This window comes from Puma concolor, chromosome B1 (assembly GCF_028749965.1).
Source record: "Puma concolor isolate L17-30 chromosome B1, mPumCon1.1.hap2, whole genome shotgun sequence".
NCBI classification, from domain to species: domain Eukaryota; kingdom Metazoa; phylum Chordata; class Mammalia; order Carnivora; family Felidae; genus Puma; species Puma concolor.
Genome location: NC_141670.1, coordinates 36,032,691 through 36,055,005, shown reverse-complemented (window position 1 = coordinate 36,055,005; position 22,315 = coordinate 36,032,691). Strand labels below are relative to the sequence as shown.

The window sequence follows — 22,315 nt, the reverse complement described above, 5'->3', positions numbered from 1 at the left end:
TAAGAGGACACTGGGAGTCAATCTTTTCCTAAGAAACCCAGAGGGCTCACAAAAGGAAGACTAAAGCCTGCTCCTCTGGGAGGATTCCAAAAACCCCTCTGGGGTGGGGTGGGGGTGTCCTGACCAGAGGTGGAAGGATGGATCCTGGAGGTCACTCCCCATCCATGGAATTCTGGACACCAGTGCTGCCCACTACTCCTTTAAAAGAAGGCTCCTTGGCATTTGTGACTCCACAGCCCCCTCTGGTGTTATTCAGGATGGAGGCGCAGCCTTGGTCAGCCAGAAGAGATGTGGAGGAGACCCTTGAGAGGGCCACATATTCAGATGGGCCTGCCCATGTCTTACAGCCCAGGTGGTCCCTGGCATACATGAGGGAGGACAGGACAATGCAATGGGAAGATTCCAGCCTCTGAATCAAACCCAGGCACTGTCGCCTACCTGGCAATCCTTTTAACTTCTTTGTGCCTCAGTTTCTTTATCTGTTAAGTGGGAATACTACAGCACAGGGCCATTGTGAAGCTGATGTGTGTGAAAGCACCTGGCCAGATGCCTGGCCCATAATAGGCCCTCAGGAAGTGGTCATTTGCCCTTCAGCTTTCCCCTAGCCCAAGGAGGCTATGCCCCAAGCTCTGGATGACACATGTTCATTTGGCCCTGAGCCCAGGCAAGTGTCAGCGAGGTGACTCTAATTTTTCTGGAGCTTTCATACTCTGGCAGAGGATCATTTTAATAAGTCCATAATAATAGACGCAGAGGTGACTCAGATCTGCAAATGAGGAGCCCTGCTGGGGAGGGGACATTTGGGCTCTGGGGGAGGGAAATTCAGTAGCATCTGGGGTTGATGCAGTGTCAGGCTGCTGCACTGGGAAGGGCTCCAAAAAGAGGACCTTGGTTAGGTCTCCAGATTGCTATAGGTTCTCCTCTAAGAAACCTCAGTTTCCCCTTCTGCAAAGTGCAAGGTCATAAGTACCAAAAGACCTTCAAAGTCCCTTCCAAGCTAGAGATATGGCTCTGCTCTCTGAGCTCTGCCTCCCACAGCAAGATTTGGAACACCCTTGGAGACAGTTCCAGATGTCTTGTCCTGGGGGGCATCCCCATTTGAGTTCCTCTGTGCTTGTGCAACTTGCCTAGTCAGAACTACCCCTCCCAGAGCCCAAAGAGAGTCGGGGCTCTCAGGCCATGGTGGTTTATTGATGCAAGCACAACACAGGCGGGTGTGCCCCCAGCTCAGGGCAGACACAGGGCCAGGGGAGAGCAGTGGGCCACCCCCACAGCAATGCTGTCAGCAGAGGCGGAAAAGGCCTGGGGGCCCATGTCCTCTCCTCCATGCATCTCCCAGGGCCCCCAGACCTGTTCTGTGCCACAGAGACAGCTGACCACACCACTCCCTGTGGCTACACAAGAGGCAACCAGCTGTCCCACCTGTGCCCTTACTGAGATATGGCCTTGTTGGCCTGCTGGCCCCTTCTGTACTTCATCACAGAAATCCGGCTCTCACTGTGGGGGCTGTTGTCCTCTGCCTGACATCACCTCCGTCATCCCCCAAACAGCTAGCTGCCTTCATCCACACCTCTACCCAACACCCCCCTGACCTGGTCCGCTTATCTCAGGGGTTCACCCTCACCACCCTCATGACCCATACAAAAGTAGGAAATTGGCAAAAACGCTGGGAAGCCCAGGAAGACTTCATCAAGAACTCCCCAGGGAAGGAGCTCTTTGCCAACAGGCTCGCAGTGGGGAGCAGACAGTGCCGGTGGGTGGGGTGTGAGGTGCGGTGGCAGGGAAGCCACAGTCCAGGTCACACACAGGCACAGAGCAGTCACGGAACCGTGGCAAAGAGAGCGAGCAAAGCGCACAGTCAGGCAGGGTGCCAGGGCTCTTAGGGAAAGCCCTCAATTCTAGTTCCACACTGGGTCCCCTCGGAGCGTGAGGCCGCCCATTCCTGGCCTAAAAGGGGTACCTCTGGGTCTCAGGGGTCTCTTTCCCCCTCCTCAACCCCAGTGGCTGCCATTGGGGGAACCAGACCTCAGTGCTCTGAGCAAGAGAGAAGGTATGCTGGGGTATTTATCATCTCCAGGTAAGAAAGGAAAAGTCCCAACAGCCCGGAGCCCCCAAAGCCGAGAGGAAAAAGAGGGCCCCTTTCTAGAGGGCAGGTGGAGAAAGGAAGGGACAGCTCTCCCCATGCAGGAAGAGGGTGCTGGGAGTCAAGGAGCAGCTGGGGGGCAGAGCGGTGCAAGAGACTATGTATAGAGGGAAAGGGCCAGGCCTGAAGTGGGAGGTCCCCGGCCCAGCAGAGCGGGGAGGGGCATTCTGTGGTTGGCCCTGAGTGGGGTGGGCGGGGCTAAAAAGGAGCACCCCGCATCTCTCTGCTGTGCCTCTGGGGGCGGGCAAGCAACTCGTGGGCTTTGGCTAGGGTGGGCTGCTCAGCGAAAGCCCCCAGGCTGAGAGTCTCCGTTAAGTGGAGGCCGGAATGAAGCAAGAAACAGCAGGACGGGGAAACCGGGAATGGGGAAATCTCCAGAGATCTACCCTCCTTCCACCAACCTACCGCGGCTAAGAAGCCTTTCCAAGTCCGCCAGACGTTGAATAGGCCACGCCCACCAAGGGGACCGCCCTCTGTTGCCTCTAACGCCTGCGGGGTGGGGAAGGGGGAGGCCGTGGCGTGGAGGGAGCGGTTGGGGGGGGGGGGCAGGGGAGAGAAAGCCAGCTCCCTGAACCTAGGCCACCCATCGCCACCCTGCCTGTCATCTCTCTCTAGCCCCCCCACCTCCCCAGGAGTCCCTAGCGGCCCACGCTGATGTTGCAGGTTTTGCAGCTGGGGTCTTTCTTGGCGTCAGCAGTGGACAGGCTCATGAGCTGGTGCCCGCTGATCTCCCCCAAGGTGCCCAGGGACAGGTCGACGGGCTCGGTATAGATGATCTCCAGGATGAGGTCCTGGGCATGGCGGAAGATCAGCTCCCCATCCTCCACGCTGCAGGTCAGGAACTTGTTGCAGGCAATGTCCAGGAGGGGCAGGCGGTCACGGCAGAAGCGGTCCCCCAGGGAGCCCTTGGGGGCCAGCACCAGGATGGCGTAGTGGTAAGCTGTGTACATACAGTAGAAGTCTGCAAAGTAGAGGTTGGTGCTGGGGTTGAAAAGGCGCTGGGCAGGGATCTGGAAGCGCCAGCGGCCGTAGGGGGAGTCCTGAGGCGGCTGGCCTGTGTTGAACTCTGTGTTGCAGCTGAAGAAGACGCCGTGGAGCATGCCACTGGTTGGAGAGCCATGGCTGCCGCTGTTGTCCTTCAGGTAGGGCTGCAGCATGTTCCCGCAGTGGGTCCTAACCACCCCCGGGGAAAAATGCCAAAGGGAAGAGAAAATGCCGCTGGTTAGCTGGGCTGAGGCTTGGCTGCTGTGTGTGGTTGAGAAAGGAGCCAGCGCAGCACCCCGCTCTCCCACCCGCTGCCGCCTCCATCAGTCACAAATAGAACATTCCAGAATGTGAGAGCAGGGAGAGCCCTGGAGATGGGCTGATGCAGCCCACTCCTTCGCAGAGGAGATGTCTGAACCTACCACTCCCCAGTTTAAAACCCTTTAATGGGGCTTTCATGAAAAGCAGGGCTATCACGATCTGTCCTTTCTAACCCCACCTCCCAACACCTCCACATCCATAGGTAAGATCCTCCAGCCACATGTGAACCCCAACTTTCCTGCCTTTGTGCCTTTGCAGTGCTCTTCCCTCTGCCTGGACTGCCTGCCTTTCCCACCTCCTTTCACCTACCCTGGCAAATTCCTAATCATCCATCAAGGCCCAGCATAGGTATCCCCTGCTCTCAAAATCTTCCAGGAGCATCAGGCATTTGTATTCAACAAAACCATGTGCAGACACTGAATTATACTCAACAATCACACACACACTCATTACATTCCATCTGTCTGTACTGTCCCCCCGATAGACTCTGAGGTTTTCAAGAGGGGGCACTCTGCCTTTATTCACCTTTATATCCTAGCACATATGGGTGCTTTCTGACTCTTTCTTACTTGCTGAAAGAGGAGCTCAAACTGGGCCAGTGAGCTCACCACACACCTCACTGCCTCTCTTCTTTAGTACAAACACCAAAGAAAGATCTCCCTTGTTCCCTGCTGCCCTGGGGTAGGGTCAGAACGCCCCACCCCAGCTGAATGCAATGACAAAGACAGTAAGAGTAGCAGCTTGCCCTAGTCCAGCCTTAGAAGGACAATGTCTTGGAGCAGTGTCAGCAGGCCTGGGGAGGATGGGCAGCCCCAGACCCAGCCTCACTCTTGCCTGGTCCTGGAAGTCTCAAGTAACTAGTGACTTACTGGCTTTCTGGGCTTCAGGCTCTCCATCTATAGGCTGAGTGGGTTGGACCAGATCATCAATTGGATTGAATATTTCTGGACTACAGAGCCCCTCTCTTTCTTCCCCGAAGGAAATTATACATAGGCGGTCCATAGGCAATAAAATTGAAGATGCTCCCGCTGAATGATAGGTGTGGGGCGCACCAAGACTCAGCCTGATTTCTTCAACAACCCGTCAGTACCCACCTCTCCCCCCACCACAAAGTGCCCTGAGATAGCTTCCTGGAGCCTCCAGGCTATCCAGCACACAGTTTGAAAACAATGACCCTTCATGCATGGAAACCTGTCGCTCTGTGCTACCCTCACCACCTCCCCCAGGGACCCAGGGCTTGAACTGGAGAGATGGCTGACCCTTGGCATTAGAACCCAGTGAAAGGAACTGTCCCAAAGGAGGAACAAACCCGAGATCTCGTTCACCCAGGCCAGTTAGCATGGTTCCCCCAGGCAGCCCCATCCCAAGGAGAGTCCTCTCCTTCCTTGGAGCCCAATCCCAAACAGCCAGCCACCCCCCCAGAGCCAGCCTGTGATAAGATGCCATGGGGACTCTGGTCTGGCAATGACAAGGTGGGGGTGATGTCAGACAGCCAGGGCTGTGTGGGCAAAGCAGAGCCAGGGGAGGAAGGAGAGACCCAGGCCCTGCTAGGGGCCATGCTGTACCTGGCATGCTGGAAGTACTCCTTGTGGTGGTTGCGGTAGAAGACAGAGAAGCGGAGCATGCGGCCTGCGATCTGTTCAGCCTTCTCCTGCAGCTGGGCCAGGTGTTCCTTGGCATAGTCTGCAAGAGTCCAGGCTGGTAAGCCCAGGGCCAGACTGAGCATCACAGCCTCCCACACTCACCCACTGTGCACACTGAACACCAGCCCACAACTGTCCTCAGAGCAACAGGGGATACCAAAGAGTTACAGCACCTTGGACCACATAGGAACAGGCCAGGTGGCCCAGCTGGGAACATGGACAGCTGGGTGCACCTCTGCACCCTCGCTGCCAGAGGCTCAGGGCTCTGAGTCAGAAAGGGGCAGGGGCTGCCCAGTTAGACAATCACGCTGGGGACCCCAGGAGCTGTAATCACTAGCTATCCTCATGTGAAGAGGACCAGCAAGCAAAGGAAGGATTGAGAGGGGAGAATTTGAGGTCCTCTAGGGAGAACTCAAACCCAGCAGGCAAAAGGCTGTGGAAGCCAGTGGTAATTACAGGTGGGGGCTCATGAGGAGATCACAGAGCACTGAAGTGAATGGTTAGCCAGACTAGGGTCTGAGGCAGTGAGTGCATCTGCACCCCAGGAGAAGCAGGGAAGGCTGGAAACAGGATGGTAAGATTGGACACCTCCCAGGGCCAGGATCAGAGTCTGGGGCCCTGGGGCCCAGGCAGGGCGGCTGCTAGCCAAGACAGAGCCTTTGTACAAATTAGAAAAAGGTGCCCTTTCCTCCTTGCTGATGTAGCCCTGGCCAGGGTGCTGGGTTTGGCAAGAGTAGTGTGGACTGGACTGCAGCCATCCCCAACTCCCCAGTTTGAATTAAACTTCCACCACGTGTGGAGTTCTGGGGTAAACCCAGAGGCTTTCCCCACAAGGAGTGGGAGCACCTCCAGAGAGTGGGGTTTTGCAGCCGAGCTAAGAAAAAGCACCACTCAAAAGAGAATGGCATGTCAAGGAGACTTGGGGCATAGGCCTTGGCAGAGGATGGAACCAGCAGCTTCAGAGGCCCGGGGCTAAGAATGTTCCCTGCCCCTTCCTTGTGACAGAGAGAGATCTGGAGCAATTCTCACTGTGGACACCAAAGGAATGGAATATTGTGGGGCAGATCGTGGGTCATCCACGACCAAATACACATAAGCCTGGTGTTTGTTCATGCTGGAATTTGCCAACTGAATTCTGCTAAGAGGTTTGCAGGACCACCGAACAGGGGTCATTTTCCAGGCTAAGTGGAGCCTCAAGACAAGCAAATGTGATGACCTACTAAGTATCCATCTACCGACGATGAATGAACAATGTGTAGTCCGCACATACAATTGTTAGCCTTGTAGAGGAAGGACGTTTTGACATATGCTCAACGTGGATGAATCTTGGGGACATTATGCTGAGCAAAATAAGCCAATTGCAGAAGGACAAATACTGTGATTCCCCTCACGTGAAGTACCAACAGTAGTCAAATTTACAGACCCAGAAAGTGGAATGGTGGTTGCCAGGGACTGGAGTGAGGAGGGAAGGGAGAGCTGCTGTTTAATGGGGTTAGAGTTTCGGTTTGGAAAGTTGAAATAGTTCTGGAGGTCAGTGGCACACCAGTGTGAACGTACTTAATACTACTGAGCTATACATTTAACAATGGTTAAAATGGGAAATTTTGTGTTGGTGTGCATTTTACTACAGTTCAGAAAAACATGCTTGCCCCAAGCCAGAAAAGTAGTTCCATGCCTGTACAGGAATGGTATTGTCAACATGATTAGCAGGGCTCATGTCTGCCTCCTGTGTCAGACTGCAGGTTTGTTGCGGGCAGGGGCGAGGCACATCCATGAGTATCTCCCTGACAGCCTGAGCATAGAGCCTGTATACAGCAGGTGTTCCTAAGTGTGTACTGGGGTAAGATCACAACTAAGCCAGATGTGCTAAAGCAGCAGGACAGCAGGGCCTCACCCCCAGTGCAGAACTCGACTGTCTCGCTCCAGCCGGACACCAGGTACTCTCCATCACTCTGCTTTACGGCGGTCTGCACGGCCACGCTGTACTCTGTGCGGGGGCTCAGGAACCAGTGGCCTCTCACTGTCATGGGCAGTGGCACGGCCTTGGCCACAAGCTTGGTGGGGACATCCTGAGAAATGGGATACAGACGGAGAGCCAAGAGTCAAACTGGGAGTCACGTCCAATCTTGGCATTCTGCCAGGCCTCACACTCCCCAGATGGCACCTGGGCCACCTGAGGAGGGCCAAAGTCTCCAAGATTCAATGGCTTGGTGCCCTGGCCACCATTTTCCTGAGGAAGGAAGCAGTGGCCATTGGGAAGGCCATATTGATAGCCCCCAGCCTCCACCCCTCATCATGCCCCCTGACACCCACTCTCTTGGGAACTAGGGAGAAAGGCCACTGGGGTGGAGGCTGAAAAGTTGAGGGCGGTGAGACCTCCGTTTTCGAGGGAGACTTCGAGAGCTCTGCACACTGCAGTGCCGTCTCCACGGCAACGGCAAATGCTGAGAGCCAGGGAGGAAGGGAAAATATCCTTATTCTTTGGGGGGGGAGGGTTAAGGGGGTGGTGTTGAACATTCACGTCACCGTGGCAACTGGCCTGCCAAAAGACACCCAGATCGGGAGAGCCAGTTCCAAAGAGAGAGAGGGTGAGTAACCCACATGATACGGTCGTCGTGGGAACCAGCTCCTTCCCACCTCACTCTTCCCCCTTCATCTCTGCCAGCTTGAGAAGGTGGGAGCCTTCCTCCCGCCCACCCCCACGCTGCTCTGACCCAGGGAAAGGACACTCCAGCCAGCAGAGGACTCTCATGTTTCTTTCCTAAACCCAGCCACACCACTAAACCAGAGGGCCAGGGCCAGAGAGGATCACAGGGGCCTAAGAGGCGTCCTTGAGGACCAAGCAAAGGGCCCCACCCCTGCCCATGGACCGAGTGGCCCACACAGTTAACAACAAAGCTCCTTCCTGAGTCGGGGGCTTTGTGGGATCCTGAGACACCAGCCCCAGGTGTGATGTCTGTGCCCCCCCCACACCCCCCCACACCCCCGCCCCTCCCCCTGCCCAGGTTTTCCTGATCCGTCTGAAGCCCAGTCATGATGCCGATAATGGTGTCCATGGTGGCTGGGCCCCAAGCCAGACACCACGCAAACATTACCTCACCAAAGCCTCTCACAAGCCTGCGGGGGCTGGCATTGTTATTCCCTTTTTACCAGTGAAGGAACTTGGGCTCAGAGAGGCTAAAGAACTTTCCTAAGATTACACAGGGTAATCTGAACCAGGCTTCTCTGACTCCCGACGATCACCCACAAGCATTCCATCACCCTGCTCCCTTTAAGGAGGGGTGTAAACAAGAGGCCCTCTGCACACCCTCCACTCACCCGGTGCTTGAACTTGTTGGAGTTCTTATTCTCCTTCTTGTTAAGGTCAATGAAGTAATGGGTGACCCTCTCCAGGTCACTGTTCTCCATGGCCCAGGAGATGCGGAAGGAGTCACAGGTGATGTTGTTGACCTCGATGCTGTGGGGCGTGGACAGCAGCTCCATGCTCCCCTGTGGCTTGGCTCCTTTGGGGACTGATGGGAGAGGAAGAATTAGCAGCTTCCTCCCTGCCACCGAATTTTCTGGAATGTCTTGCTCCCAGCATCTCTTGCAAATTGGAACCTTGGGGATAATCCACTGATTACACCTGCCTCATCCAATCTGATGGGAAGATTGCATGGGAAGATTGCATGGTGGAGGGGTAAGACCAAAGGTGGGATGGGGTGTCCCCCCTGGGGGGTTCTTGGCTCTCCTCAGAGGGGTCTGCTGAGCAGACGCACCTGACAGGTGGCAAAGGCAGTGGGAATGCTGCAGACGCCAGGCAGGACAGATTTGCAGCAGATGGAACCGAGGAGGGGGGCTCTCAGCCAGCAGGCGTGAAAAGAGAAAGGGGGTGGGGGTGGAGAGAGCTGTGCGAGGCGTAGGAGAGACAGGAAGCACCCACGGAAGAGACCAGTGTGAGGGTTGAGGCGGGCAGAGGGCACTGGCAGCCGAGAGGCCAAGGGTGACAGGTCGCTCCGGCTTGGGCCGCCCTCGTCTCTAGGGGTGACTCAGGGAGGGTCACCAAGACGCAGGGCTAGGAGGACAAGTGCCACGGAGATGCCCTTGGATACACTGGTGGCGGGAGGGGGCAGCGTGGGCCACAGCTCTTCTTTCACCCATGACTTTTCAACTATCACTCTCTCCTTTCAGCTGATCCTCTGTTGCTTGACTTGTTTAAATAATTGGTTTTACCTTTGACATTTTCCTCAGGCATCTGTGTGGTAATAATAACTGCATAAGCATCATATCGTGCAAACCTCACAATAGGTAGGTACTCTTATTGCCCCCCATTTTATTTTATTTATTTGTTTTTAAAGTAGGCTTCATGCCCAGCACAGAGCCCAATGTGGGGCTTGAACTCAAGCCCCTGAGATAAAGAGTCGGATGCTTAACTGACTGAGCCACTCAGGGGCCCCTATCCTCATTTTACAGATGGGTTAACTGAGGTGGGGGGGTACCAAGATGCCAAAGGTCACACAGCCTAAAAAATGATTTGAATTCACATCTGACTCCAGAGCTCAAACTCTTTATCATTAAGCCAAGTTTGTGTCCCCTCGTGTGTGCGTGTGCGTGTGTGTGTGACATGTGTGGCATGTGTATATGCATAGGTGCACATGGTTTTAATGCTATTTATTTTTCTTCCTTCTATCCTTCCCTTTCAAGTAACTGCATTTTCTCTCACCTTCCTCTTCTCTCACCTTTGCTTTTTCTACCCCAGCTGCTCTTCCAGGTATAAAAGGACCATAGCACTGTCACTCACCTGTGCTTTTGCTAGGAAGATCTGACCCTGTCCTTGACTGTGGCCTGGCTCATGAGGTCTGGGAAACAGGGTGGGGAAGGGAGAGGGAGTGGGGAGAGACTGTCTCTGGGACAAGAACATGAATGTGGGTTGGACTTGCTCCCGGGCATTTGCTTAGTGCCCAGTGAAGCTCATGCTTTCCTGGTTCTTTCTCAAGCCCCGTCCAAGCACACCTCAGCTTTCTGGAATGTGGTTTCCTTTTCTCCCCTTCTGCTTCTTCTCTTCTCTTTGCCCAGGTGCTAAGGGTAAGGGTACCTTGTGCCTTCGAAAGCAGGTACTTCTATTTATAGCTTCCAGAAGATCCAACCCACACTCTCCTGTCAATTAAGCCTGTTGTGGAGCCTGATACCTCTAAATTCATCCGTGGGCTGCCTGAGTGGCAGGCACAGGGTGAAGGATATGGGTGATGGCTTTTACCTATTCCAGGGTGTCCCCTGAGCCCTTGTTTCATTTGAGCTTCTTACCCTAAAGCGTGAGCCTGCCTGTTGTGAAGTCCAGCCAAATGCCGGTGGCTTGTGCACAGAGAATCCTATGGTAAATAAGCATGGGGGTGCTACCAGGTCCACCCAAAAATAAAACATAATAGGATTGGTAAACAACTGGATGATAATAAACCAGTTTGCAATTCATGGGGACAGATGTGGAGACGTGGGGAGTTGCTATCCTCTGGGCTCCCTGTGAGAAGCTCCCCAGGGAGACACACGCATGCACCCACATGCACCCACATACACACACACACACACACACACACACACACACACACACACATGCACCAACACAACACACCAACACAGACACAATCCCACGCTAGAAAGGGCCTGAGCCACCACCTCCCATCCACAGGGGATTCAGTCTATGCCTACCCCACATGTGGACACCTATTCCTCAATACTCCTCTCTTCAGAGTCTCCTCCAGAGACGGGGCAGCCATCTTTGCAAGGGGGGGGTGCATCTCCAGGACCTGGCTCATTCTTTCTTTCTACAGTTCTAGAAAAGCTGAGATTACTCCCCCATGCTAGTTTGGGAGAGTGGTCGTGAGTGACACTCGGGAGAACAGCAAAGCCAGGGTGGACCAAGGGTGGGTGTGAGCCCCAGTTCTCCAAGTCCAAGTGACTGGGGAAGGTCGGGGTGTGAGGGACAGGTTGAGACAGGACCTGAGAAACACCCACACTGCCAAGACAAGCATTTACACACCCACACACAGGTAAGCACATGTGTGCGTGCACACGTATACACACATGCACACATACACTGAATGTGCCCACCCACACCTGCCGCACACGGGCTGCACACACCTCCTCGGACATTCTCAGACCCACTCACTCACCTACACACTCGGGTGCCTCCGCCACGTTCCACATTCTAAGAATGTCCCACAGTTTCCCCTCTACAAGCTGTCACCTCCACACAGACCCACACATGTTCAAGTTCATAGGCTCACGCACACATACAGGCACACATTCTCACAAGCTATATTTGGGGGGAAGAGAAAGCCACAGGCGCGTCCTACCTCCACAGAAGGGATACAATCCATATGCCTGCTTGCACACACATGTGTATTCACACGCACGTCAACCTCTGCCCATATTCTGATATTCTCTCTCAAGTCTTCCCCAGGCTCAAAGACCCCAGCTATGGAAATGTGGTTTGTCTCTAGCCACACTCTGCCAGCCCTGATCCTTCCCGTGCCAACAGGTTTGCACACCTATGAGGGGCTGCCCACAGACAGTGGCTTCTGCCCACACTCTCCACCTACCTATCCCTTTCTGCTCTGGAGTCACCCCTCCCCACATAGAAATGCTTTGGTTGCACGCATTCCCTCCCTCACCATGTACTCCCACACACATGACAAGTGATATGTCCACCCCATAAATATACTGCCTCACACTGCCCCCGCCCACATAACCCAAAGGCTACTCAGATAAGTGACCCCCCCCCACACACGTACCTCACATGTACAAGAAACGTATGTTCCTAAACATGCCACACAGCTGTGGAGACCCACACATGAGCACAGGCGTGTACATACAGAACTATCTACGCAAGCAAACCTCCAGGCTCCTTGCAAGCATGCATACATGCCGTGCACATGGATACCCCTTGCCCATGCCCATCCAGAAAAGCCACCCACAAGCCAGAGGGAAGTCTCTCCCCACCCCACTGTCCCTGTTGGCATCACTGACTGCAGCAGAATGGTCACGGGGTGACTGACTGTGGTGCCCCGGGGACTGGATCCGGGGGTTAACCTCTTTGCCAAGGCCCTGGGGAACAGGGGACAAGGTCGTTGGCCCTGGCAATCCAGGTGGGTACCATGGGCAGTGGCAGGCCCCTGGTGCCCCCACCTCCTAGCCCCTTGCCACCTGAGTCCCTCTCAGAATTGACAGCAGGATGCTCTGGGGAGAAAGGGCACTCACCTGGCTCCACTGGGCTCTGCAGAGGAAGACCCGGAAGGGAGGGAAGGGAGAGACCTCTGTGTGGATGTGCTCCCCAGGGAGAGGGGCAGCGGCGACGCCTGGGTCACAGACAGAGGCGCGCTCGCTCTCCTCTCGCTCCTCTCGAGGCTGCCAAAGAGGCTTCTTCCATGCCCCGGCAGGCAGCTCCTGCCGGCTCTGCAGCGCACTGCTGCTGCCCCCAGAGAGGCGATGTTCCCAGCCGAGCGCAAGGAGAGGCAAGAGCGAAATCAAAGCAGCGTGGAGGAGAGAGAGAGAGGCAGAGAAGGCGAGAAAGAACGAGAGAGCCAGACTGAATCTGGCTCCACCAATGGGATCAGTGGCTGCCCAGCGTCAGGTGACGATAAGCAAGCTCGGTCCCTGATCGCTCTGCTCGCTCGCTCTCCTGGGCTAGTGTGGGAGGGGAAAGAGCAGAGGGTCTCCTGGGAAGCTACGGTGATGTCCTCAGAGATAGCAGCGGTGGCTGCCACTCTTTTCCTTGTTTTTCCAGGACAAGCTGCCCTCAGAAGAAGTCCCTCTAACACACCCCTACTTGGAAATCTCTCACTTGAATGCAGCCCCCAAACTTTAGGTGCTGGGAGAGGGGTGGAGCTGTGCTCAAAGGCTTGGGAGCCCTAAACAGGGATTCTGATTGGGGGAGGGGAAGGGGAGCCATGAAGGGAAAGGGTCCAGATGGGGGATGTGGGGGTGGTGTAGGGGAGGTTGGTTTGTCTTCAGTCTGGATTCTCTCCTCAGGGACTTAGGCTGATCCATGGCTCTATTTTTTTTTTTTTTTTTTTTTTACCAACTCTATCAAAACATATTAGACCTGCAGTCCCAGGGATTCCCAGTTGTCTAGGGAGAGTCCTCTGGCTGTTTAGGTGTCCCTGGGGAAAGGGACAAGAGAGAGGAGTTGTTGGGCAGTGAAGGGTGTGCAGAGGCAAGAAAGGGGGTGGGAAGAACACACAGAGAGCCTGGAATTTTCTCATCCCAGCCAACCATCTGGGCCAGGGAGAGTACTATCTGCTCTCTTATTGACAGGAGGCTTTGCTACCACCAAGGGAAAACTCCAGGGATGCCACTGTGAAGAACACTCCAGGAAATTTGAATCAAGCAACCAACAGTGACAAAGAGTGTGCAGTGTGGAAAAGCATGGGCTTTACAATTAAACAGATACAATTAAAATTCTTGTTCTCTCACTTTCTAGCTGAGTGATCTTGGACTAGTTACTCAATCTCTCAGAGCTTTGATTTCTTCATCTGTCAAGTGACATTATAAACACTGCCATCACTGAGTGAGAAATTATGTAAATCACTAAGCTGTGGGCCTATACACCAGAAGGGCCCAGTCACCTATCAGAACTGTTATCATTGCCATCATTATTGACAATGTCTGCCTGCAAGGAGCCCACAGTCTTTTAGGGGGAAAAGGGTGGACATAGAGAACAAGAAATATACAACTAAGTTGCAAGGTACAGATAAGGATTCAGAGAAGAAGAAGTCCGAACCAGCTTGAATACAGGTGGAGCATGGCCAAGAGGGGACCATGGAAGCAGGAGCATGGTGGGGATGGGGAGGGCTTGGTGCAGGGGCAGCAGACAGACCGTGCAGGCTTCAGAGTGCCACAGAAGACATGAGCTGAGTGCACAGGACCCGGGGGCTGCGGACATCAGCAGGCGGTAAAGGTTAGAGAAGGTGACAGTGGACAGAATGTGAATATTGCACAGAAAGCAAAGACAAGCAGAAGCCAATCCTTCCCTAAATGGGTGTGGAGAATTTGAGCAAGTTGGGTCAGATCCTGAACCACAGAATGCAGTGCCGTGTGTTACACTGAGACAGGATTAAGCACTCCCTTCGCCAAACAGAGGTAGGTCCCGCCCCATGCACACCTACACTGAAATGTTGCAATCCTGAAAAGATGCAAAACGTAATCTCATGGTTATGGCCAGCACCAAACATCTGGACCAAAACCTGGCCCTACAGCTAACCTGAGAGGCGGTGTGAGGAAAAGTCATGTTCTCTATGACTCGGTTCTCCCCTTAAAAGGAAGATGAGTCCCAGCACACCTCTGCCTCCCACCTTCCCGGGATGGCATGTGGAGACCGCGTGAGATCATGTGTCCCAAGTGTGAACAACAGCCATATGAATGCGCTTTTGTGGAGCTATGTGCTAGCATCAGGTGGAGGCACAAAGCCTCTCAGGGCTTCTGCTTCTTCTTGCCTCTGAGGACTTCTCTGCAGATCACATGAGAAAACACATGGTAAGAATGAAGCTTAACAAGCCAAATATAAGTAACTCTGTATGAAACCAAACAACCACCAAAATGCGCTTTTGCTGCATTTTTATTTTTAACAACTTTTTATTACACAAGTAATACATGATCACTTATAGAATGATGAGAAATGTTAATTCTAAAATTTAGGAGAGAATTAAAATCATTCATTCCCCCACCATTCGAAATAGGCATATGAAATATATATTTTATTAACAAAAATAGAAAGTGTAAATACTGTTTTATAACCTGCTTTTTTCACTCACCAATACCTTTTCTGTTCAATACACAGTCTTTCTACAGTATTGTTTTAAACTGCTGTGTATGTTCTATTGTCAGGTCACATACCCTTTTTTTAGAGCCAATCCCCTATTCTTCTATGATTATTTTATTTTTCTTCATTCTAAACAACACTACAATGTGCATTCTTTTTTTTATTTAAAAAATTGTTTTTTAACATTTATTTATTTTTGAGAAAGAGAGCACGAAGAGGAGAGGGAGACACAGAATCTGAAGCAGGCTCCAGGCTCCGAGCTGTCAGCACAGAGCCCAGCATGGGGCTCGAGCCCACAAACCGTGAGATCATGACCCGAGCCGAAGTCAGTCGCTTAACCGACTGAGCCACCCGGGTGCCCCTACAATGCACATTCTTATGGCAAAACTCTTCCCATACCTTGATTATATTTCCAATTAAATATTAAAGGGTATAGACCTTATTTGGCTACTGACTTAAACTTTTCAAAAACAAACCCCATGTGACAATTGGGCGATTTGAATACTAATGGGGTATTTGATAGTTTTTAGGAATGACATTCTGATAATAAGATTTTATGGTTATTTTTCAAAAGAATGTGTCCTTCAGAGATACCTACTATAATATTTACAGATGAATGACATGATATCTGTGATCTATTTCAAAATAATCGGGGGGAAGGAGGACACAGGACGGACAGATGAAACAAGATTGGCATGGGTAGATAATTGTTGAAGCTGGGTCCTTGGAGGTCCAATAAACTATTCTCGGCATTTTTGTGCATGCTTGGAAGTTTCCATATTTAATAGTATATCTAAAGTATGATTCCAATGATAACAACAGCATTTAAGTACCAAGACCCTAGGCATGGGATTCTCACAACAACCTTGAAAGGTGGATCTTTCAGTCTCGTCTTGAAATGGTTGGTGGTGGGAAATGAGACTCAGTTCATAAGAAGTAAAACTAGATTCAAATTCAGGTCTGACTGCAAAGGCTGGGTTGTTCATGGTAGGACACAGAGCAAATAGAGTCTGAGGCAATAGATAGAGGCTGTAAGGAAAAAAGATTTACAGTCTTAATATTATTTGTGCATTTTAAAGACTGAAAATGTTTACATGTATTTCCCCATGGTTGAACTAAGTGTGGAGATCTCAGGGCCAATGAATGCAAACACATCCAGACAGCTCATAAAAACAACTTTGTTCATTGACATGTGTTGGCAATGACAGGAGTGGGCAGTGACTATTTATAAGAACTGTGTGGATTTCTCAGTGCTTATTTACTTTATTGTTTTGAAATTATGTTTAGACCTCTTACAACCTTCACTACATTGAACGTTTAAAGTTCTTTAGCTGTTTTTTACTTAAAGACTTAATAATTTTAAGACTGGGAAAATGCTGAATTATATTTAAGGACACTGAAAAAGCTACAGGAGAGATACTAATGAAATGTTGGAGGGGCAAAAGGGACTTCAAGGGACAAAAGACCACATGCAATGAAGAAAGAATCACAACCAAAATAAGAAGTGAAAAGACTAATATGATGAATCCATGGTCCTGGAATAGCCACTGAGTTACATCCGAGAGGACAAGCATAATGTGGAAGCTATGGAATACCATTGGGCACTTCCTGGCAAGACACCAGGGACAAGTCTTGACATAGTGTGTACAGAAACCGCTGCCATGCTGCAAAGGCTTCCCTCCACTCACTATTTGCTGCTTACCTACTTACTCTATGAAGCGACTTGCATACAGAGAACCTATAGAGAAGACATACAGACACACAATGCAAAGATAGCTCTTACATCAATGGTGCTAAAGTTAAATCACTGATACAATCCACCAGAAACAATCCACCCTTATTTCTCCAGCGCACATCTGGATTTGCTACTTGGTCTCAACACAAACTGGAATTCATTCATTCATTTAACAAAAATTTATTGGGGGCGCCTGGGTGGCTCAGTCGGTTAAGCATCTGACTCCTGCTCAGGTCATGACCTCGTGGTTCACGGGTTCAAGCTTCACATCGGGCTCTGCACTGACAGTTCAGAGCCTGGAGCCTGCTTCATGGATTCTGTGTCTCCCTGTCTCCGCCCCTCTCCCGCTCATTCTCTCTCTCTCTCTCAAAAGTAAATAAAACATTAAAATTTTTTTTAAAATTTATTGGGTGCTTACTCTGTGTGAGACACTGTTTCTGGCAATTAGTATTCTGTAGTGGAAGAAGGGGAAAAATCTCTGCTCTCGTGGGGCTTACTTTCTGGTGGGGGGGGGAAGACGGACAGACAAACTCTACAGTCTATTAGAGAAAATATATTAAATATATTAGAGAAAATATAGTGCTATAGATAAAAAGAAGTCCGTAAATAGGGAAAGAGAATGTCGTGGGGGAGGTTACAATATTTAATAATGCTATCAGAGAAGGCTTCCTTGAAAAAGTGACTCTGGGATAAAAAACCTGACTGAAGAGAGGAGGGGAGCTATGCAGAAATATGTGGGGGAAGGGCATTCCAGGTAGCAGGTGCAGAAGCCCAGAAGAGGAAACACATCAGATTGTTTCGGATACAGCAAGGGGACCAGTGCAACTAGAGCAGAGTGAGTGGGGGGCGTGTGGTAGGAGTCAAGGACAGAGAGATGGTGGGTGGAGGGATAGATTACGTAGGGCTGTGTAGGCCAGTCTAAATTCTTTGGTTTTTACTCTGAAATGGGAAGCCGCTGGGAAGTTTAGAGCAGAGATGTGACCTGATGTGAAATATGTTAATTATGCTACATTGAGACTAGATGGAGGGGGCCAAGGTGGAAACAGGGAGGCCAGTTAGGAAGCTATTAAAATGGTGACAGCAGAGGCATCTGGGTGGCTCAGTTGGTTAAGCAGTTTGACTTTGGTTCAGGCCATGATCTCACAGCTCATGAGTATGAGCCCTGCATTGACTCTCCTGTAGAGCCTGCTTCAGATCCTCTGTCTCCCTCTCTCTCTGCTCCTCCGCCTCTCTCTCAAAAACAAACAAACATAAAAAAATTTGTTTTAAATAATCACAGCAAAAAAAAAAATGATGATGGCCAGGCCCAGGGTGGGATGTCAGTGAAGGTGGTAAGAAGTGGTAAGATTCGGGATAGATCTGGAAAAGCTGACATACTAGATGTGTCACACGAGAGAGAGGAGTGAAGAATAATTGCAAAATTTTTTACTTGAACTGCTAGAGGGATGGAGTTGCCATGTACGGAGATGGGGAACACTTTAAAGTAGTTTGAGGAGGAGGGGCACCTGGGTGGCTCAGTTGGTTAAGCGGCTGTCTTTGGCCCAGGTCATGACCTCGTGGTTCCTGAGTCCGAGCCCTGCGTCAGGCTCTGTGCTGACAGCTCAGAGCCTGGAGCCTGTTTCAGATTCTGTGTCTCCCTCCCTCCCCTCCTCTCTCTCTCTCTGCCCCTACACCCCTCTCTCTCTCTCTCTCTCTCTCCCTCAAAAATAAACAAACATTAAAAAAATGGTTTTATGTAGTTGAGGAACATCAAAAGTTTGGGTGTGAGGGGCACCTGGCTGGCTCAGTTGGTACAGCACGGGACTCTTGATCTTGGAGTCATGAGTTCAAGCCCCATGTTGGGTGTAAAGATTACTTAAATCAAAATAAAATTTTTATTTTATGGGTGGCTCAGCTGGCTGAGCATCTGACATCGGCTCAGGTCACGATCTCACGGTTTGTGGGTTCGAGCCCAGCATCTGGCTCCATGCTGATAGCTCAGATACTAGAGCTTTGGATTGTGTCTGCCTCTCTCTCTGCCGCTCCTTCACTTGTGTTCTGCCTCTTTCTGTCAAAAATGAATCAACATTAAAAAAATAATAATAAATAAACCTTAAAAAGTTTGGGTGTGGACACAGGTTTGAGATGGCTCGCAGATATGCAGGTGGAAGGGTGGGCTAGGCAGAGATGCACATCTGGAGTTCAGAGAGGTCCATGCTGAGATAAGCAGTGGGGAGTCATCAGCATTTATCACAGGGGTTGAAGCTGAGAAACTGAACCATTGCCAAAAGAGTAAGTATAGAGAAAAAAGGGACGGGGTCTGAGGACTGAATCCTGAGCTCTCCAATGCACAGAGGTCAAAGACCTGAGGACGAACCAGCAAATAATGGTCTGCAAAATGATGCAAACAAATTAGGGTAAATTACTCATAGAGAACATGCAATGGCTTGAACTTGGATAGCATCTTCATACCACACATTCCTTTTATTCTACAGACACACATCCAAAACAGTTTCTTATTCATTTAGTATTTCCAATGCCCACCGAGAATTCATAGAGATAGGCTTTGACAGAATGTTTATACCTTCTGAATTCTGCATTAGACCAAAAAAACTGTATTTGCTCTTGAGTTTATTAATTTCATTAAGTTATCAGACAAGAATGAGATTATTGCCTTTACTATGAAATAGGTAGAAATAAAATGTTATTAATAAGATCGCTAGAACCACAGATGCAATGACATGGGGTTCAGCTGGTAACGATTTACAAGTTTCTTTTGAGGCTAGATAAAAGAATGTACACTCTTTGAAAGAAAATGGAGAGGGAGGTGTTAGAGTAAATAAAGGAGAATGGTGCCAAAAGTATATTAGTCTAATTAGAGGGAACACTGGAGAATATTCTTAATGGGAAATTACAGTAATTGTTGTTAGGAAGCAATTGTCCTGTTGGGGCGAAAAATTTTGTGGAAATCCAATCAGCATTGCAGGAAGGAAACTGGTTAAATTATGGTGCAAGATAACAATGTGGAGTACTATTTAGCTATTAAAAACTATAAGGTAGGGGCGCTAGGTGGCTCAGTCCATTGAGCATCCAACTCTTGGTTCCAGCTCAGATCATGATCCCAGGATCGTGGGATTAAGCCCCGTGTTGGGCTCTGCACTGAATGTGGAACCTGCTTGAGAGTCTGTCTCCCTCTCTTTCTCTCTTTCTCCCTCTGCCCCTCTCCCCCACGTGCACTGGCTCTCTTTCTCTCTCCCTCGCTCTCTAAAATAAAAAATATTACAATTTAGAAGAATATTCAGTAACTCAAAAAATGTTTATAAAAACCTGAAATATATATTGTTAAGATGGAAAATATTGTTATAATATATTGTTATAATAATATATTAAGATGGAAAAAAAGCAGCTTTTAGAACCATATGTAAAACACCTCAATTTAAAAAAAATCTACATGCATAGGGGCGTCTGGGTGGCTTGATCGGTTTGGCATCCAACTTGGGCTCAGGTCATGACCTCACGGTTTGTGGGTTTAAGCCCCACGTTGGGCTCTCTGCTGTCAGCACAGAGCCACTTTAGATCCTCTCTCTCCCTCTCTCTCTGCTCCTCCCCCACTCTCACTTTTTCTCTCTCTAATATAAAATAATAAAAACATTTTAAAAATCTACATGCATAGAAAAACAACTTTGTTTTATTACTACAACTAATAAAGACTTGTTTTAATACTTCAAGTGTATAACAGATGACTTTCATTTTCTTCTGGGTGCTTGTTAAAATTTTCCAAATTTTCTGCAATGAATAAGTATCTTTGTAAAAAACAAAACAAGAAACAAAAAACCTAGGAGATACTAAAAGGTCTCTGACCTCAGAGCCCAGAGAAATCAAAGCAACTTCATCTAGTGCTCTAGTCAGAAGGTAAGGGCTACTGTGTATAGCTCTATAGGAGACAGGAAGAGTCTTCCTTTGGTTGGGTTTAGTTATCATAAAACCAATATGGAGAAAAGAAGTTGAAAAAGTCTGGTTAGAAACTGACCTAAAAAATATTAATTTAATATTAACATATTGAGAAATTGGCAAAAAAGTTTAAAATCTTAAGAGCCCATACTCAAAAGGCTCCTGGGTGGCTCAGTCAATTGAGCATCCGACTTAGGCTCAGGCTCATGGTTCATGAGTTCAAGCCCTGCATCAGTCTCACTGCTGTCAGCCTGTTAGCGCAGAGCCCGCTTTGGATCCTATGTCCCACTCTTTCTGTGCCTCTACCTCTGTTCGTGCTCTCTCTCTCAAAAAATAAATAAAACATTTTTTTAAAAGTATGTGGCAAAACATTACATATTTTATGTACTCTACATTCCTAGTGGTAATGCATATTAGCATGACCCTTTTTAAAAAAATTTTTTTTTTAACGTTTATTTATTTTTGAGACAGAGAGAGACAGAGCATGAACAGGGGAGGGTCAGAGAGAGAGGGAGACACAGAATCCAAAGCAGGCTCCAGGCTCTGAGCTTTCAGCATGGAGCCCGACGTGGGGCTCAAACTCACAGACCACGAGATCATGACCTGAGCCGAAGTCGGACGCTCAACCGACTGAGCCACCCAGGCACCCCAACATGACCCTCTTTGAAAACAATTCAGCAATACAGATGAAGAACTATAAAATGTACAATGTTCAAAATGGTATAGCCATTGTGGAAATAGTTTGGCAGTTTCTTATAAAACTAAGCATACGCTACCATTCAACCAAACAATTGCACTCATGGGCATTTATCTCAGAGAAATGAACATTTTTATTTATTTACTTACTTATTTTTTGAGGGAGAAAGCATGAGCAGGGAAGGGGCAGAGAAAGAGGGGACAGAGGATCCGAAGTCAGCTCTGTGCTGACAGCAGTGAGCCTGATGTAGGATTTGAACCCATGAACCATGAGGTCGTGACCTGAGCTGAAGTCTGATGCTCAATTGGCTGAGCCACCCAGGTGCCCCTTAATGTGTGTGTGTGTTGTTGTTGTTGTTTTTGAAAATTTATGTTTATACAAAAACCTGTACATATGTGTTCACAGCAGCTTTATTTGTAATAGCCAAAAACCAGAAACAACCCAGATGTCCTTCAAAGAGCAAATAGTTAGCGGCACCTGGGTGACTCAGTCGTTTAAGTGTCTGACTTCAGCTCAGGTCATGATCTCACAGTTAGTGGGTTCGAGTCCCGTGTCAGGCTCTGTGCTGACAACTCAAGAGCCTGGAGCCTGCTTCAGATTCTGTCTCCCTCCCTTTCTGCCCCTCCCCCACTCATGTTCTGTCTCTCAAGAATAAAAAAAAAAATTAAAAAACTTTTTTAAAAAGAGCAAATGGTGGGCGCCTGGGTGGCGCAGTCGGTTGAGCGTCCGACTTCAGCCAGGTCACGATCTCGCGGTCCGTGAGTTCGAGCCCCGCGTCAGGCTCTGGGCTGATGGCTCAGAGCCTGGAGCCTGTTTCCGATTCTGTGTCTCCCTCTCTCTCTGCCCCTCCCCCGTTCATGCTCTGTCTCTCTCTGTCCCAAAAATAAATAAACGTTGAAAAAAAAATTAAAAAAAAAATAAAAAGAGCAAATGGTTAAACAAACCATATATACTCAGCAATAGAAAGGAACGAACTAGTGATACACGCAACAATTTGGGTAATCTCCAGGGAATTATGCTGAGTGAAAAAAGCCATCCCCAGAAGTCACATACCATATGATTCCATTTT

General features: G+C 49.7%; 1 protein-coding gene and 1 long non-coding RNA gene across 2 annotated transcripts; one reads left to right on the top strand and one right to left on the bottom strand.

Annotated features, from left to right (window-relative positions):
• Positions 1 to 1,170: 1,170 nt before the first annotated feature.
• On the bottom strand, positions 1,171 to 12,651 carry PHYHIP (phytanoyl-CoA 2-hydroxylase interacting protein). The gene is made up of 5 exons (XM_025933088.2): positions 12,325 to 12,651; positions 8,410 to 8,603; positions 6,986 to 7,160; positions 5,014 to 5,131; positions 1,171 to 3,316 (listed from the first exon to the last, which is right to left on the bottom strand). Exons 2-5 carry the CDS (start codon positions 8,572 to 8,574, stop codon positions 2,782 to 2,784), a joined length of 993 nt encoding a protein of 330 aa, XP_025788873.1. The 5' UTR covers positions 8,575 to 8,603; positions 12,325 to 12,651; the 3' UTR covers positions 1,171 to 2,781.
• On the top strand, positions 8,569 to 9,927 carry LOC147581573 (uncharacterized). Its single transcript, XR_015250046.1, has 3 exons — positions 8,569 to 8,770; positions 9,322 to 9,378; positions 9,842 to 9,927. It is a non-coding gene; the product is annotated as an uncharacterized LOC147581573 (long non-coding RNA).
• Positions 12,652 to 22,315: the final 9,664 nt, after the last annotated feature.

Coding starts and splice junctions, on each gene's coding strand:
- PHYHIP (XM_025933088.2), bottom strand. CDS start 8,574: ATGGAGCTGCTGTCCACGCCCCACAGCATCGAGGTCAACAACATCACC. Junction 7,161..8,409: donor CCAACAAGTTCAAGCACCGG/GTGAGTGGAGGG, acceptor CCCATTTCTCAG/GATGTCCCCACCAAGCTTGT. Junction 5,132..6,985: donor AGTCGAGTTCTGCACTGGGG/GTGAGGCCCTGC, acceptor GGACTCTTGCAG/ACTATGCCAAGGAACACCTG.